Raw genomic sequence first — 16,490 nt, forward strand, 5'->3', positions numbered from 1 at the left:
ATTATATATATTATATATATATTATATATATATACACACATATTATATATATATATTACAAAAGTATGTAGTGGAACTCTCCCTCCAATCCTAACTTCCATCTGCAGTCTCTAAGATAACCACTATTAGTTTCTTGCATTTACTTCCATAGTTCCTTTCTATATTTAAGTAACAAATATATATATATATATATATATTACTACTTGTGTTCCTTTAAAAAATCAACAATGACATATTTTACATGTTCTTCTACACCCCTGAGGAGGTAGCCAATGTCCCATGTCAGAAGAAGTCTTTTTCTCCTTTATGGGTCACACTTCCTATGTCTTAAGAAAATCTTACTTACCCTGAATTCTTGAAGATATCCTATGATTTATTTTTAAAGTTTTACTGTTTCACTTTTCACATTTAGGTCTAAAATCCAGCTGAAATTCATTTTTGTATATTCTGTACCATAGGGATAAAATTTCATCTTGTCCATATGCCGATTATCTCAGTATCTGTTTTTGAATTCCCATCTTTTCCCTTCTGATTTGCAATGACATTTCTAGCATATGTCAAATTCCCATATATAACACAGGATTGCTTCTAGGCTCTCTCTGATGATGTATCATTTTGCCAATCTCTGTGCCTATAGTACAGTTTTTATTATTATATTTCCACTACGTTTACTACATTTCTTTTTCTTCTTTAACACTCTGGAGGTGTAAATTATTAGGTATACTGTGGTACTTCTGGAAGAAAAAAAAAACAGGGGGTATATTCCATTCCCCATCTATTTATAGACCACGGGCTTTTCTAAAATCAAGTTTTTTAGAGTATAAATTACATATGTTTTCAGTGTACAGTTTTACAAATGCATAAAGTCACTTATAGAACAGTTCCATCCTCCCAAAAAACTCCCTCATGCCCTGTTAGAGTCAACTACCTGCACCCCCTGGCAACCACTGATCTGTTTTCTTTCCCTGTAGTTTTGTATATATTACAATATGATATCAGTCATGATATAACTCTTCCCTCTTCTAGAAAAAAAAGAATAAATTACGAACACTGTTCCTAAAGCAAGGCAACACAAGCTTTCTGTGTCCCCTCCCAAAGATAAATAATGTACATTGCAACAAAGTAAGGAAATATGCAATGTTGAAAAAAATAAAAGGTGAGAACTCTCTGAACAGATATTATGCTTCTACATAGTTTTAAAAATTCTACTAGAAAATAGGAGAAAATCCTGCCTTATAGTTCCTTAAATGATATAGGAAAGTGTAGTGGGAGATGAGAACACCTTTTCTCAGCATTTTCCTCCAGGTGAGACAGTAAAAGGAGTTAGAGGACACCTCCCCACATTGAAGTAGTTTCCCACTCATGTACATGGAACTAAACTGCAGGTTATTGTACCTCTTAGGTAGAGAATCTTACAGAAGCACAAAGAAGGGCACAGCAAAGACATATGTAGTTCTAGAAAAAGATAGGAAGAGAGACAAATCAAAGGCAGATGAAAAGAAGCTGCCTTGATTCCTCAAGAAGCTCCTTGATTCCTCAGTTTCAAATCCTGTGTTTTTGTGCAATCCTCCATCATAACAATAACCAGCATTACCCTGATACCCAAACCAGACAAAGACATTTCAAGAAAACTACAGGCCAATATCCCCCATGAACACGGATGCAAAAATTAACATTTTAATAAACTGAATCCATCAAAAAGATAATACGTCATGACCAGAGGACGTTTATCCCAGGAATGCAAGCTTGGTTCAATATTTGAAAATAATGAATGAAATACACCATATAACAAAATGAAAAATTAGAACTTCATGATTACCTCAATAGATATAAGCAAAAGAAAAGCACTTTAAAAATCTAACATCCATTCCTGTACAATAAGTCAAAAAGAAAAAGAAAAAAAAAGAAAGAACTAAAAGGCACCCAGATTGGAAAGAAGGAAGTAAAATTTGTAAAACTGTCTTTAACTTTTTTTTTGGCTGTGCTCTGTGGCATGAGAGATCTTAGTTCCCTGACCAGGGATGGAACCTGTGCCCCCTGCAGTGGAAGCACGGAGTCTCAACCACTGAACTGCCAGAGAAGTCCCTGTCTTTACTTTCTGACATCATGATTGTCTATGTAGAAAATCTGATGGAATCTATAAAAAAGCTACTAGAACTAATAAGTGAGGTTAACAGTGTTGCAAGATACAAGATCAACGTAGAAAAAAGTAACTGTATTTCTATAGCTAACAATGAATAACAAATTGAAATGTTAAAAAATCATTTATAATACATAAAAATAGTAATTACTTAGGGATAAATATGAATAAGACCTATACCCTAAAAACTATAAAATATTGCTGACATAAATTAAATAAGACCTATACAAATGGAAGAAAAACACTGTGTTCATGGGTCAGAAGACTCAATACTGTCAAACTGTAAATTCTCTCCAAACTGATCTAGAAATTCAACACAATCCCAAACAAAATCCCAGCTGGCTTTTTCGTAGAAATTGACAAGCTGATTCCAAAATTCATGTAGAAGCGCAAAGGACCTAGAATAGCCAGACAACTTTGAAAAAGAACAAAGTTGGAGGACTAATACTATCTGATTTCAAGACTTATTATTAAAGCTACAATTCTCACATCAGTGTGTTATTGAAATAAAGATAGATAAATAGATCAATGGAACAGCAGAGTCCAGAAATTCCCCCTGCACATATATGGACAACCAGATTTTCAACAAATGTGCAAAGGCAATTCAGTGGGGGAAAGAACAGTCTTTTCAACAAACTGTGCTGAAACAATTGGATATTCATATGCAAAAAAATAAACATCAATCCATACCTCACTTCTAAACATAGACTATATATATATATAAAAGACCTAAAACTTTAAACTTAAACACAGAAGAAAATCTTTGTGATCTTGAGTTAGGCAAAAATTTCTTAGGTAAGTCACTAAAAGGATGATCCATACAAGAAAAACTGATAAACTGGACTTCATTAAAATTAAAAACTCTGCTCTTAGAAAGACACTGTAATGGAATATAAAGCCAAGCCATGAACTGGAAGAAAATATTTTCAAATCAAATATCTAACAAAGGACTTGTATTCAGAATATATTTTAAAATTCTCTAAACTCAATAAGAAGACAAACCCAGCAAAAGATCTGAACAGACATTTCACCAAAGAAGATATACAGATAGAAAATGAGTTCATGAAAAGATGTTCAACATCACTGTAATTAGAGAAATTAAAATTATAATGAGATACTACTTCACACCTATTAGAAAGTCTATAGTTATAAAGACTGAACATAGCAATTTGGCAAATATGTGGAGGAAACATATATTAGAACTATGTGTTCTAATATGAATTAGAACTATCATACACCGCTGGAGGGAATATAAAATTACGACTACTTTGGGAAACAGCTTGGAAGTTAAATGTTACAAAGTTAAATGTACAGCTATCATATGATTCTACACCAAGATATTTACCCAAAAGAAATGAAAGCATATGTCCATACATAGACTTATACACAAATGTTCATAAGCAGCTTTATTTATAATAGCCAAAAACTGGAAACAGCTCAAACGTCAATATTTGCTTGATGTCAAACTATCAACAACTGAGCAGAGAAACAAATTGCGATATATCCATATAATGGCATACCACTCAGCAATAAAAATGAATGAATAATTGATACAAAAACATGAAAGAATTTCAAAATAATTGTGCTGAGTGAAATTTATAATAGCAGATCAGTGGTTGTCTGGAGACACCGGAGGGGGCATGGGGAGGAGTGAGAGGGAGTAAAATGGGTTATGAGGAAACTTTTTTATGGTGATGAATATATTCATTATCTTAATTATAATAATGGTTTCAGGGCTATATAAATATGTCAAATCTTAACTTGTACACTTTAAATATGTCCAGGTTATTGTATGTCACTTATACCTAAATAAAGATGTTGAAAATGTGTTTCAATGCATTTTAATGATATTTTCTATGTTAAAAATATTTATAAAAGAGCACTAAGAAACAAGAGTAAGTCTTCAGTGCACATGTACTCCTGGGTGGTTAATACTTACTGCATATGTATTAGTCCAGTGTTTTACCACTTCTTGGGATCGGAAATGCATTTCTTTCTTTGCCTTTCTTTCTGCACGAAGGTGTGCTGCTTCTCTTGTCAAACTGTCAAGGCTATCTCGAATCCTTTCCCACTCATTGTGTGGAATTATGGTGACCTGCCGGAGATCTACTTTGCTGGGCAGAAGAGGTGGATAGAGGACTTGATCTTCTTCACAGTTCTTTACTTCTAAATAAATTTTTTAAAATGAGTATTAAAAACTTTCAAGAAGAGTTTGATATTTTTTCTCACACATTTCTATATTGGCATGATATCTGGAAGTTGTTTCAAAGAATAATTTTATTCTTGTTATCTTAAGAACAGCTGGGAATAAGTCGAAAGTATACAAGACCCTGAAATCAGAAGACATAGATTTGAGTCCTTACTTAGTCAATTCCTTACTGTGTAACTTGGGCAAGTCATTTAACTTCTTGGAGTCTCAGTATCAACATCTTTAAAGTTGAGATCAATAATACCTACCCCAACAGGTTGTTATAAAAGCATTTTCAAAGTTAATCAAGCAGCAGTTTATAAGTGGATAACTTTGGGGAATGTTCATCTTTTGGGGTTGTAGACATTGCGCTTATCTACTCTATACAACCCCGTCCTAACTGAGTAGCAGCAATGTAATTTGGAGAACTGACTACAGTCTCAGTCCCGGGGTGGGCCTCATTAATTTCAGAATACTTGCATCTCCCTTGACAATAATTATTCCTGTAGTAAGAAAATAAATAGGACAAGAGTTATGAGACTTTTAGAAAAGTTCTTGCTTGTACTTCTGGGAGAGACATCTGAGAGTGACTCTCAGGCTAGATATGAATGAGGAAGCATGAAGGCCAGACAAGCAGCCATCCTTATGACCACAAGAGGAAGCAGCCTTAGGATGAAGCTGTTAACTGTGAAACACAAAGAAGAAACAAAGGAAGACCCTGGGGCAATGAGGATTTCATTATGCTGCTAGATTAATCAGACCCAAAGGCTGGAGTTCCTGTTATATGAGCAAATAAATTTCCTTATTTTTAAACATGATTGAGCTGGGTATTCTGTGAAATGAATTCACAAGCATCCTAAATGACACAATGGAGCTCATAACAGCTCTTCTCTAAAAAATGTTCCTACCCTTTTAATCAACTGAAGTTCTTACTTATAAACACCCAAACTCACTCTAGCTAGTTTAAGCAGAAAAGGAATTCATTAAGGGATATTAGATAGCCTACTGAAGCTCTCAGACAGCCAGAGAGTTACCCTTAGAAGATATACATACAAATATCACACAGACCACATCGTGAGGTTCCAGTGAAGATTCACAGCAACTGGCATTGGGTAGGCACCTCAACTTGCCCCACTTATAACTTGCTCCACTGGACACTATATATGTGAACCTTCACGAGTAATCTGGAATTGGTACACTTTTGCTGCCACTCTCCCCAGAAAATGTATTCAACATGCTGTTTCTTTCCTCATATGCTCTCTTCAGAATGTAAATCTAGCACACATACAATTGACCAGCTGAGTCTTGGTCTTATGCCTGCACCCTAGCTGCAAGGGAGGCAGAAAAAGATGCCTTCTGCTTTTAGGAGGTAGGACTTGTAAGGAGAAGAATTTACCAAAATAGGAAATACATTTGAATAATGGTGGGTGGTCACAGGCCTAACAAAGGCAATAAAGCACAGTGGGTAAGAGTGTGGACTCTGGAGACAGACAACCTGGATCTTTTCTGAACACACCACATATGAACTATGTGAATCTAGACAAAATTATTTAACCCTCTAAATCTAACTCCTTAATTGCAAAATGGAAATACTAATAGTATCTACTTCATTTTATATAGCTGGTGTAAGAATTAGATGAAGTAATATATGTAAAGAATTTAGAAGAGTGCCTGGCACACAATATGTTCTCAATAAATATTAAATTATTATTATTTTTACTGCTTTTATTAGAAGAATGAAACAGAAGTAGAAAAGCAGAGGCAAGAAATCATGTGGCTCCAGAAAGATACTAAGAGAAAAGCTGCTAGGACAATTACAGTCTTCTTGGGGTTTGAATTAAAGTTGATGGGAATGAGAATTTGGTTGTTAACCTAAAATGTGACTTTAGAACCACAGGTACCAACTTGCCTACCATATACCAAGTCTCCACATGCAGAATAAAGACAAGCAAAGCTGAGAAGTAGAATAGTGTCCTGGATCGAGTTATACCTAAATTCACAGGTATGTGAGCCAAAATATTCCCCTTTTAACTACAGTGAATTAGATCAGTCACTTGTAACCAAAGAGTCCTGACCAATACATCCTTATAGCCTTGTAACAATTATCCTTTGCTTCACCTAAACTGGCTCAACTTGGTTTGTGTTACTTACAATTAGAAGCTACATAAACAAAGGCCATTAAATTAAGCCACCTGCCTTTTGATTAGCATATTTTTAGGCATATTAATATGCTTTTCTTGGACGTCCCTGGTGGCGCAGTGGTGAAGAACCTGCCTGCCAATGCAGGGGACACGGGTTCGAGCCCTAGTCTGGGAAGATCCCACATGCCGCAGAGCAGCTGGGCCTGTGTGCCACAACTACTGAGCCTGCACTCTAGAGCCCATGAGCCACAACTACTGAAGCCCCTGCACCTAGAGCCCGTGCTCCGCAACAAGAAAAGCCACTGCAATGAGAAGCCCACGCACTGCAACGAAGAGTGGCCCCAGCTCACCACAACTAGACAAAGCCCACACACAGCAACAAAGACCCAACACAGCCAAAAATAAATTAATAAATTTATGAAAAAAATATGCTTTTCTTTCTCTGACCCAAGAGTCATTCTAATTCTTTAAGATGTGAAATAAAATGGAGACAATTTAATTTTCCAAAATACTAAAGGGGCTGGGTAGACCAAATAGCCCATACTGGTAGGAGCTGCTCCTTACAAAGTATACAGTGGTGAGCAAGCTTTGGCAGCAGTGGCAGGAAAACAAGATGCCAAAAAGTTGTGTAGTGAACAATGTGATCCCTTATGACACCTCAATCTTCTGTAGAGTAACTACATTCATGAGATATTTTATTCAAGAACTTTTCATGAACTCTGATACAGGAGGAGAACCAAGAGAACAACCACAAAAGCAGCAGAAAAAATAGGACAAGCCATGGAAAGTTTGGGAAAGGCTTTTTACTATCTCAGGTAACAAAAGTTGGGCCAAGTTCCCTCATATCTTTTTTTTTTCTTATAAATATGCTTATTTTTTATTTTTATTTTTGGCTGCGTTGGGTCTTCGTTGCTGCACATGGGCTTTCTCTAGCTATGGCGAGCGGGGGCTACTCTTTGTTGCAGTATGCGGGCTTCTCATTGTGGTGGCTTCTCTTTTTGCGGAGCACGGGCTCTAGGCACGCGGGCTTCAGTAGTTGTGGCCCGCAGGCTCAGTAGTTGTGGCGCACGGGCTTAGTTGCTCCACGGCATGTGGGGTCTTCCGGACCAGGGCTCAAACCCATGTCCCCTGCATTGGCAGGCGGATTCTTAACCACTGGGCCACCAGGGAAGTCCCAGTTCCCTCATATCTTTGAGCATCAGGAGAGCCCTGATTGACCTCCGAGCTATGAATGATTTCACATATCCATGCTTTAATCCACTGGGTTGATGCAGAGTTCAGTTCTCAGAGGGCAGTCTTATTTCCATGATTCCTACCTCACAGGGACTTTCACACAATGCTAGTAATGGCTGTTGGAGGTGTGAAGCAATTAAAACGTCTTAAAATTCCACTGATTGTTTTAACAAACATAACTGGTGGGCTCTGAATCAGGTCAAATAAAGACAAGCCTTGTGAGTGGGACTTTCCAAGGAACTGCCAGACAGGTCAAATAATAAGTTTCCAAGGAACTGCCAGACAGCTCAAATAATAAGTTACCTGGGAAATGGGCTTTGGGAGGGGTTCAACGCTATTTTGCTCCCTCCACAGGCTGCTAAGCCACTGGATTTCACTGTGATTGCAGTGGTTTTCTAGGCTACCATAGGGCAGGGAGAAAGAAGGGGACTAGAACAAGTTAAAATGCAAAAAGCTCACTGTTCTTACCAAGATTCAGTTATTTGTCTTGATAAACACTCCCCAATTGTTGCAAACTTTTGGTTTCCTGAGTTCTCAAAAATTGAGTTTGACAATTTTTGCCGTTGTTCTTTTTGATTTAATGCAGCACTTTATATATAGGAAAGTGAATATGTGAGCGTAATTTTGTTTTTTCAATACATGCCACATGGGTACTGTCTCTCTCCTACATGTCATGACCCTCTGCTGCTACTTCTTAAGCCCTCCACAGCATAAATACCCACTAGTGTCCACTGGTGGGAGACTGGCTGGCTCTCACTCAGCATTTGGCACAAGGGACTCTATTGCTACAGAAGCTAAGGAGATGACATGAAGATAGTCCAAGTTCCCAAGGTTCTGTCACCATGAGAACATTAATTGGGAATTTACAATCTTAAGAAACTAAAATCACTGGAATTAATAAAGAGATCTTTAAATGTCTCACTAGGCTACTTCTATTACAAAATCAAATTTTTATAAAAGGTCATGTGAATTACAATACCTTAAGTAGCATTATTTTCACACTCTATCAAAGTATACGCCTTAGGATGAGAACTTACTTTCATTTTACAGTTGGAGAAATTGAGATTTTCCTTCAGACACTTTCCTAAGAGTACTCAGTAGGTTCACAGCAGAGCCAAGACTCTAATGAGGTCACTGATATTTCCAAAATACATTCCGATTCACTCAATGAATAACAAAGCTTAAGCGCGAGAAAATTCAGCAAACACCAGATTCTTGGAGCTGCAACGGCACAGCTTGAGTATCGGGCCAGCTGGTCAACTGGGAGTCTCTGACTTCTTTTTCTCTACCCTTATTTCTGTATACTTTCCCCACCTACCCATTCATCCAAGGGCAAAACTGTCTAATTTACACAAAGCCCGACGATGCCCACTGTGCTGTTTTTGACTTGGTGGAGCCCGTTTCAGAAGGAAAGGCACGCTCGCCTCTCACTCCATGCCTGGAGACCAGAAACAATCCCTGTGGTGGGATGGACCAGTTTAGCTCACCCGTGCTTTCCTTTGCTCGTCCACAGCGCCTTCCGAGCCGCATCAGCATCTCTGAGGTACCTATGGCGCTCTCAGACTTGGAAAGGCGATTCCGACGCGGAAGTTTCCGCCAAACCGCGCAGTTGCTTAGCAACGCCGCCGGAAGTGACAACAGTCGTCGCCGAGGAACGAAGAACGCGCAGCTGTGGGCTGTGGTGCCGGAGAAGGGAGGCTGCGCCTGCGCGGGAAGTCAAGGCCAGGCGTGCGAGTGGGGCGGTCCTTCCCCGCAGGCGCAGGCGTCCGGAGTGGGCGGGAGGACAGAGCCCTCGGAAGCGGCGCAGAGGCCAGAACGACTTCGAGTCTCTGGTCTGGGTCAGTGACGAGCCCTGGGACCCGGCTGGGCCCGGCCTGGTGCTCGCATCGGCATCCAACGTGCGCCTCTCGGGAAATGACACCCGACTAGGTCCCTGCCCCTGGCTTCGGGATGTACCCGGCAGGTGTGCGGGAGAGCGAGGCCTGGGCTTGGCGTGTGTGACCCACAGACCTCGCGGGGGAAGGTGAACGGCAAAGCCCTCCTCCCTCAACCATAGAAACTCAGGAATTAATTGACAGAAAATCTGTTTTTAAATATTTTGGTTTCTAACGCATGATCTGGGCTAGATGGGGCTTAGTTTTTTATTTTTAATCGCAATGTTAAAACTTGGATTATAACATTCATGTTAGGGCCTTTAAGATATCTTTAATTGCTCGGTAAATACAGTATAGTAAATTGAATGTATTTGGAGGACCAATCAGACCTCTTAAGGACACAAAACCCTGTTAAGAGTGAATATGGGCTACGTTTCAAAAGATCCTTTTCTAACACGTCGAGGTACAAATGATTACATTACAAGGTAGTTGGCTATGACACATACACATTAGGCATCAAACTGGAGTTGCTCAATATGAAAGGAGGTAAGGTTTTTAATCACTGAAGTTCTAACACATAGTTGTACTGTTTTTCTTCAGGTTTTCTATCAGATGATCGATCCATCGTAATAATGCTGGTAAGTATGAAAGGATTAATAAAATATTTCTTGGCAGAAATATAGATTTTGCACATACAACATTGGTGGTTTTTTGGAATCATAGTTTTAAAAATGTTGGGCTTCCCTGGTGGCGCAGTGGTTGAGAGGCCGCCTGCCGATGCAGGGGACACGAGTTCGTGCTCCGGTCTGGGAAGATCCCACATGGCGCGGAGCGGCTGGGCCCGTGAGCCATGGCCTCTGGGCCTGCGCGTCCGGAGCCTGTGCTCCACAACGGGAGAGGCCACAACAGTGAGAGGCCCGCATACCGCCAAAAAAAAAAAAAGCCAAGAACTGGGAAGAGTCAGAGATTTTACCCTACTTGCATGCTGACAACTTAGGCTGCCACCGTTCTGTAGAAGATGCAGACCCCTAGAACAGTGATGAATTACAGCAGTAGCAGTAGCCAGAATATCAGTAATTTTGCCCCAGTTGCCACAGGATGATGCAAAGAGTCCCAGAAGTCACCTGCACATGGAGTGTGTTGCATTACAGAACAGGAACCCTGAGCTTAGGGCATCCAGATCTTTATTATAATGGACAATAAGCATGCCTTTCAAGACTGTTCACTATACATGCATTTTTTAAAATAAATTTATTTATTTATTTACTTATTTATTTTTGGCTGCATTGGGTTTTCGTTGCTGCGCGCGGGCTTTCTCTAGTTGCAGTGAGCCAGGCTACTCTTCTTTGTGGGGCGTGGGCTTCTCATTGTGGTGGCTTCTCTTGTTGTGGAGCACGGGCTTTAGGTGTGCGGGCTTCAGTAGTTGTGGCACGTGGGCTCAGTAGTTGTGGCTCACAGGCTCTAGAGCACAGGCTCAGTAGTTGTGGCGCATGGGCTTAGCTGCTCCACAGCATGTGGAATCTTCTTAGGACCAGGGCTGGAACCCTTGTCCCCTGCATTGGCAGGCGGATTCGTAACCACTGCGCCACCAGGGAAACCCTTACATACATTTTTGAGACAATATCCAGGCAAAGGGCAGTGAGTACCTTGTAAGATATGCCAAGCCACTAGAGACCCATGGAGATTACCTCCTAACAAAAATTCTGTGGAATTTTAACTAAATTGGTTACAAAAATTATTGAATCTTATAATATTTGGTGTCAGTAATTTGCCAGTTTGGCGTAGTGTTCAGGTATCATTTGACTTACAACACCTGGTTCTAACTCTAATCCATGGATCTTTACAGCCAAGTGTATCTAGAATTAGTTATTTACCCTCTATGGCCATCACTCATTTTTGTTTTCTTTGTTGTGAAATTAAGAAGGTAGCATATGCACTTTGATCTGAAGCAGAGCTTAAATTATTCTGGGGAAAATAATTTATTACAAAATCAGCGTAGGAAAAGAATGCACTGCAATTGATGCTACCACTGTATACAGACATTTCTTTTTTAAAAGCAAAAATGAGATTATACTGTAAACACTGTTTTGTGACTTGTTTGTTTAATTTGAACATCTTAACCTTTTACTCACTAAATAAATGGTCTGTTATATGGCTATCATGTACATATCTTATTTAAGCAATCCCCTATTCTTGGATGTCTATATAGTTTCTAGTTTTCATTACTGTAAAAAAGCACATAGGCTATTGTTAGACCCTGGAAACATTGCAGACATACAAAATACATACTTTTCATGCTTCCGGAGAGAACAGTTAATAACTGCTTCTGGCATTTTAACAAACTGATTTCAAAATAGATTCACTTTCACTAAATCTTTCTACACATCCTTAATTTTTGGAGACATTTTTATTTCAAGTACAGCACTAAATCTTTGAAAGTTTATTGACAACAGAATGTGGTATTTGTCTATTATTTAATAAGTAAAAAGAAAAACTGGAATCTGGAAATCATAACATAATCAGCCTAACACCTGTGATTTTATCCACTGGATAAGAGCTTATATTCACATAACATTCCCTGTTTTGTATTTAAGGTTTTTGTTTAAACAAAATTTTATTCCTCCCATTGCCATAGGTGCTTTTCTGATGTAAGAGAAAACATTAGAAAATGTAAATTTTTAAATATCTTAAATACTTTTATTAATTTTAGGAGTTAAGAAGTCTCCATTCCTTTGCTTGGAATCAGAAGACTTTTTCCCCTGCATATAGGGTAGGAGTAATGTTGGTTAGAAACTGGCTGGTGTTTAAAACTGAAGATTGTCATGACTGTTTAACCTAAGCTCCATGCTGAAGTAAGATTAATTGTCTTGGAAATACTAAATTGGGTAAGTATTTTAAATAAAGGTTTATGTTGAGTGGTGGGAAAAAACTAATGGAAAAAGATCTGAAATTAAGAAAAGTACACTTGTAGATAGAAATTAATAGTCAACAGTGGAACTAAGTTAACAGTTGGAACTTCGTTAACTTCAGGCTTATGATACATCTTATTTGGAGGTTAATAGTGAAGGAATTTTAGTAACTTGTGGCTGGTTAAGTCTAGGTTTGAAACACTTTTCAACCAACAATGAGTTACATTTGAAAAAAATTTTTTTAATTATGTATAAATTCAGAATGCCTAAAAAGCATTTTAATTTAAAATGTGCTTAGGTGCATTACCAATGTGATTGTCAACTGCACTTTATTGCTATTTATTACATTGTTTCTATGGGAAAGTGATTTCTGCACTTAAATCCCTGGAAGCCAATCAGGGACACCTGGATTAGACATTTAGCGATTCATGGATCCAGGGTATCAGAATACTTTATACCATCATACCATCTAAATTCATACAACAGGAGATATATCCTCTAGGTTTGTTATTCTCCAGATATTCTAAATTGAGAGGCAAAAAATACTTACTCTTATATGAGTCATGAGCTCATTCTCAGTTTCACCTGCTGGATATCTATCATTATAAACCAGAGAATACATGTAGATAAATGCCATGTTTTCTTTTTTTTTTTTTTTTTGGCTGTGTCAGTCAGGTCTTATGTGCAGCACTCGGGATCTTCATTGCAGCACCTGGGCTCCTCGTTGTGGCGCACAGGCTCTCTAGTTGTGGTGCGCAGGCTCCAGAGAGCTTGGGCTCTATAGTTTGCGGCACATGCATTCTCTAGTTGTGCCCCCGTGCTCAGCAGTTGCAGTGCGTGGGCTTAGTTGCCCCGCAGCATGTGGGATCTTAGCTCCCCAACCAGGGATCGAACCTGCATCCCTTGCATTGGAAGGTGGATTCTTAACCACTGGACCACCAGGGAAGTCCCCCATGTTTTCTATTTTTAACTGATCTCTTCTTTTTCTTATTGGTGGGGTTCTTCACTTTTCATTTTAGGATTTCTTGCTAAAACTTCAGAACGGTTGTAAAGTAGATCACAGATGGTTAGTGTGTACTTTGAGATTAATGAATATTTTCATGTTATTAAACATCTTTTCGTCCAAATGACCTACTTAATATTTTATTTTTAAACTGATTAATAGTCGTTATTCTATTTCTTAGGCACTAGAGTGTATTACTAAACCATGAACTTTGGAGTCAGGCAGACCTGAGTCCAAATTCTAGCTCTGCCATTTAACTAATACTCAACCAACTTAATTAATACTTAAGCTCCAGTTATATATCTTTAAGATGAGGATAATAATAATTCCTACTAAATGGGTTTATGACAGATGATGAGATTGTAAGGTTCTTAGTCCAGTATCTGGCATATAGTGATATCTATAAAAATATTAGTTACTCTTTAAAAAAATTTTTTGTTGTTGTTTACAGATACTAATTGTAGCTTTTCCTGGGAATTCTGTATAATTATCTTTTTTACATGATAATTTTCATTTATACCATCTGTTGATTCATTCCTTTTCTCTTGAGATTTAAGTTAATGATCTTCATTATCTATTAATGAAAACAGAGACTTGAGTAATTGTCATATCAAAAGCAGTGTGATTATTCACATATATCCAGATTATTTGGTACTCCAGAGCTAAACTATCTAGAGAAAATATAAATAAATGTGAAAATTGTTAACAAAAGTTACTTCTAGTGTGGAAGAATTTAACTGACCTCCAGTTCAAGTAATTTGTTTAGACTTTCAAGTACAACATCAAGCAACCATTTGGTTGTAACATTGACAACGATGATTTCAAGCTAAAAACCTTTTTTAAAAAATTATTTAAATTTTGCAAGATTTCACATTATGTTAAATTTGGTCAGAGTTTTGGTTAGTTCACAGAGAATATGTATTGTACATGACCTATTATTTAAAATGAAGCTCATTGTAAACATTTTAAACTAATAAGTTTGTGATTGATCATTTAAAGACAATAAGAATGACTAGCCTACATTTTTTTCTCTTATTTTATAACTTTTCTAAATTAAAGTGTAAGGGAATAATTGTTTCATTACTTCTCTCATTAGATTGCTCTCTAGTTTAATTCTGAGTGCTCAAAGAATCACCCCCTCAGGAACACAGTAATACCCTGAGTATCCTTTTTATATGTTCTGTTTTCCATTCATTTAACATACTCAAATATGAACTTTGCTTCTTAGGAAAAAGTGCTTAAATGGTAGTCTTAGAATGCTTAGTCATTTTAACTTGTTTATATTCACCCTTTGTTTCAGCAGATTAAGAGTAATTTTGTTAAATAGATACTATAGCTAGATATGTAGAACCGAGTATGTTTAGGGAATAATATTTCTTCTTTTCCAGGGTAACCCAAATCTGTTTCTGGAACCATGAAAATTTTGTTGGTTTTTGACTTTGACAATACAATCATAGATGATAATAGTGATACCTGGATTGTACAATGTGCTCCAGAGAAAAAGCTTCCTATTGAACTACAAGATTCTTATGAAAAAGGATTTTGGACAGAATTTATGGGCAGAGTCTTTAAGTATTTGGGAGATAAAGGTGTAAGAGAAGATGAAATGAAAAGAGCAGTGATATCAATGCCTTTCACTCCAGGGATGGTGGAACTTTTAAACTTTATAAGAAAGAACAAGGATAAATTTGATTGCATCATTATTTCAGATTCAAATTCAGTCTTCATAGATTGGGTTTTAGAAGCTAGCAATGTTCATGACGTGTTTGATAAAGTCTTTACAAATCCAGCAGCTTTTGACAGCGATGGTCATCTCACTGTGGAAAATTATCATGCTCATTCTTGCACTAGGTGCCCCCCAAATCTTTGCAAAAATGTAGTTTTGGTGGAGTTTGTAGGTAAACAGTTACAACGAGGAGTGAATTATACACGAATTGTTTATATAGGTGATGGCGGAAACGATGTCTGTCCAGTAACCTTTTTAAAGAAGAATGATGTTGCCATGCCACGGAAAGGATATACTTTACAGAAAACTCTTTCTAGGATGTCTCAAAATCTTGAGCCTATGGAGTCTTCTGTTGTATCTTGGTCTTCAGGTGTTGAAATAATTTCTCATTTACAATTTCTAATAAAGGAGTAATACGCCAATAATTGAAATGTGTATCAGTTAAGATTAAATACAGCAGCATAAAACTAAAACCCCAAATAACAGTGGCTTTAAGAAAAGAACAAAAGTTTTCCCTCTCACTTAAAAGAATTTCAGAGTTAAGTATCTCAAAGTTTCTGTGTTGCTCTACCAGCCTCAGCACTTGACTTCCAACTTATGATCCAAGATTGCTGTTCAAGCTCCTTCCCTCACATCAACTTTCTAGCCAGCAAGGAGGACAGTGAGAGAGAAGGTTGCACCCTCATTTAAATTTCACTGGCCAATACTTAGTCACAATGCTCCTTCCTAACTGCAAGGAAGGATGAAAAATATAGCTTTTATTTCAGATGGTCATATTCATAAACAGGCCTTTGAAGGCCTGTTTACTTCTGAATCACTCTTACTCATGATTGGCAGCCTTTTGGGATCCTATTCAAAGTAAGGGGAAGGGTTTATCACTGCAGGCCTCATACTCCAATACCTCTTCACCTGGGTCCCACGAAGACTGTCAAGATAGCCACTCAGTATGTCAGATACCACTTACAGAATTGGCCAACCGTTTCAGGGAAAAGAAGCTCACCTACCTAAGTTTCTGTGCTTCCTTAGCCAACAGTTATTGTCAGCTCTCTCATGTCTTTAAGCAGATATTTTAAAAATTTTGTTCAGCTATCAGCTTCTCCCGATGTACTCTGTAGAAGATCTGGTCCAAATTACTTGATCTACAACTACTAAAAATGAAAGTATTATTATTATTTTTTGCTTGCATAATTTATAATTTGTTACTGGCCTCAACTTGTAGAGAAATCACAATGTATAAGAGTGTTTCATAAATAAAATTTAAAAAAAGAGTAAGTGT

The 16,490-nt window shown here is 37.8% G+C and overlaps 2 protein-coding genes across 3 annotated transcripts in view; one reads left to right on the forward strand and one right to left on the reverse strand.

Moving 5' to 3' along the window:
- Nucleotides 1-9,288, reverse strand: part of CFAP210 (cilia and flagella associated protein 210) — a 38,566-nt gene extending 29,278 nt beyond the window's left edge. The window contains exons 1-2 of the mRNA XM_007452623.1: nucleotides 9,190-9,288; nucleotides 4,080-4,306 (exon numbers count right to left, since the gene is read on the reverse strand). Of these exons, the coding sequence (XP_007452685.1) occupies nucleotides 4,080-4,306; nucleotides 9,190-9,238 (276 nt within the window). The 5' untranslated portion in view covers nucleotides 9,239-9,288. The remainder of the gene's footprint in view (nucleotides 1-4,079; nucleotides 4,307-9,189) is intronic.
- Nucleotides 9,289-9,461: 173 nt separating this feature from the next.
- PHOSPHO2 (phosphatase, orphan 2) lies at nucleotides 9,462-15,636 on the forward strand. 2 transcript variants are annotated; one of them, XM_007452624.1, is made up of 4 exons: nucleotides 9,462-9,665; nucleotides 10,177-10,214; nucleotides 12,287-12,461; nucleotides 14,877-15,636. In XM_007452624.1, the coding sequence occupies exon 4, from the start codon at nucleotides 14,903-14,905 to the stop codon at nucleotides 15,626-15,628; it is 726 nt and encodes a 241-aa protein (XP_007452686.1). In that variant the 5' UTR covers nucleotides 9,462-9,665; nucleotides 10,177-10,214; nucleotides 12,287-12,461; nucleotides 14,877-14,902; the 3' UTR covers nucleotides 15,629-15,636. The 2 variants fall into 2 exon arrangements, with proteins under 2 accessions (XP_007452686.1, XP_007452687.1); XM_007452625.1 differs by lacking the exons at nucleotides 9,462-9,665; nucleotides 12,287-12,461 and having other exon boundaries at nucleotides 10,174-10,214.
- The last annotated feature ends 854 nt before the right edge of the window (nucleotides 15,637-16,490 follow it).

Source organism: Lipotes vexillifer, unplaced genomic scaffold, assembly GCF_000442215.2.
Source record: "Lipotes vexillifer unplaced genomic scaffold, Lipotes_vexillifer_v1.1 scaffold454, whole genome shotgun sequence".
Classification (NCBI taxonomy): domain Eukaryota; kingdom Metazoa; phylum Chordata; class Mammalia; order Artiodactyla; family Lipotidae; genus Lipotes; species Lipotes vexillifer.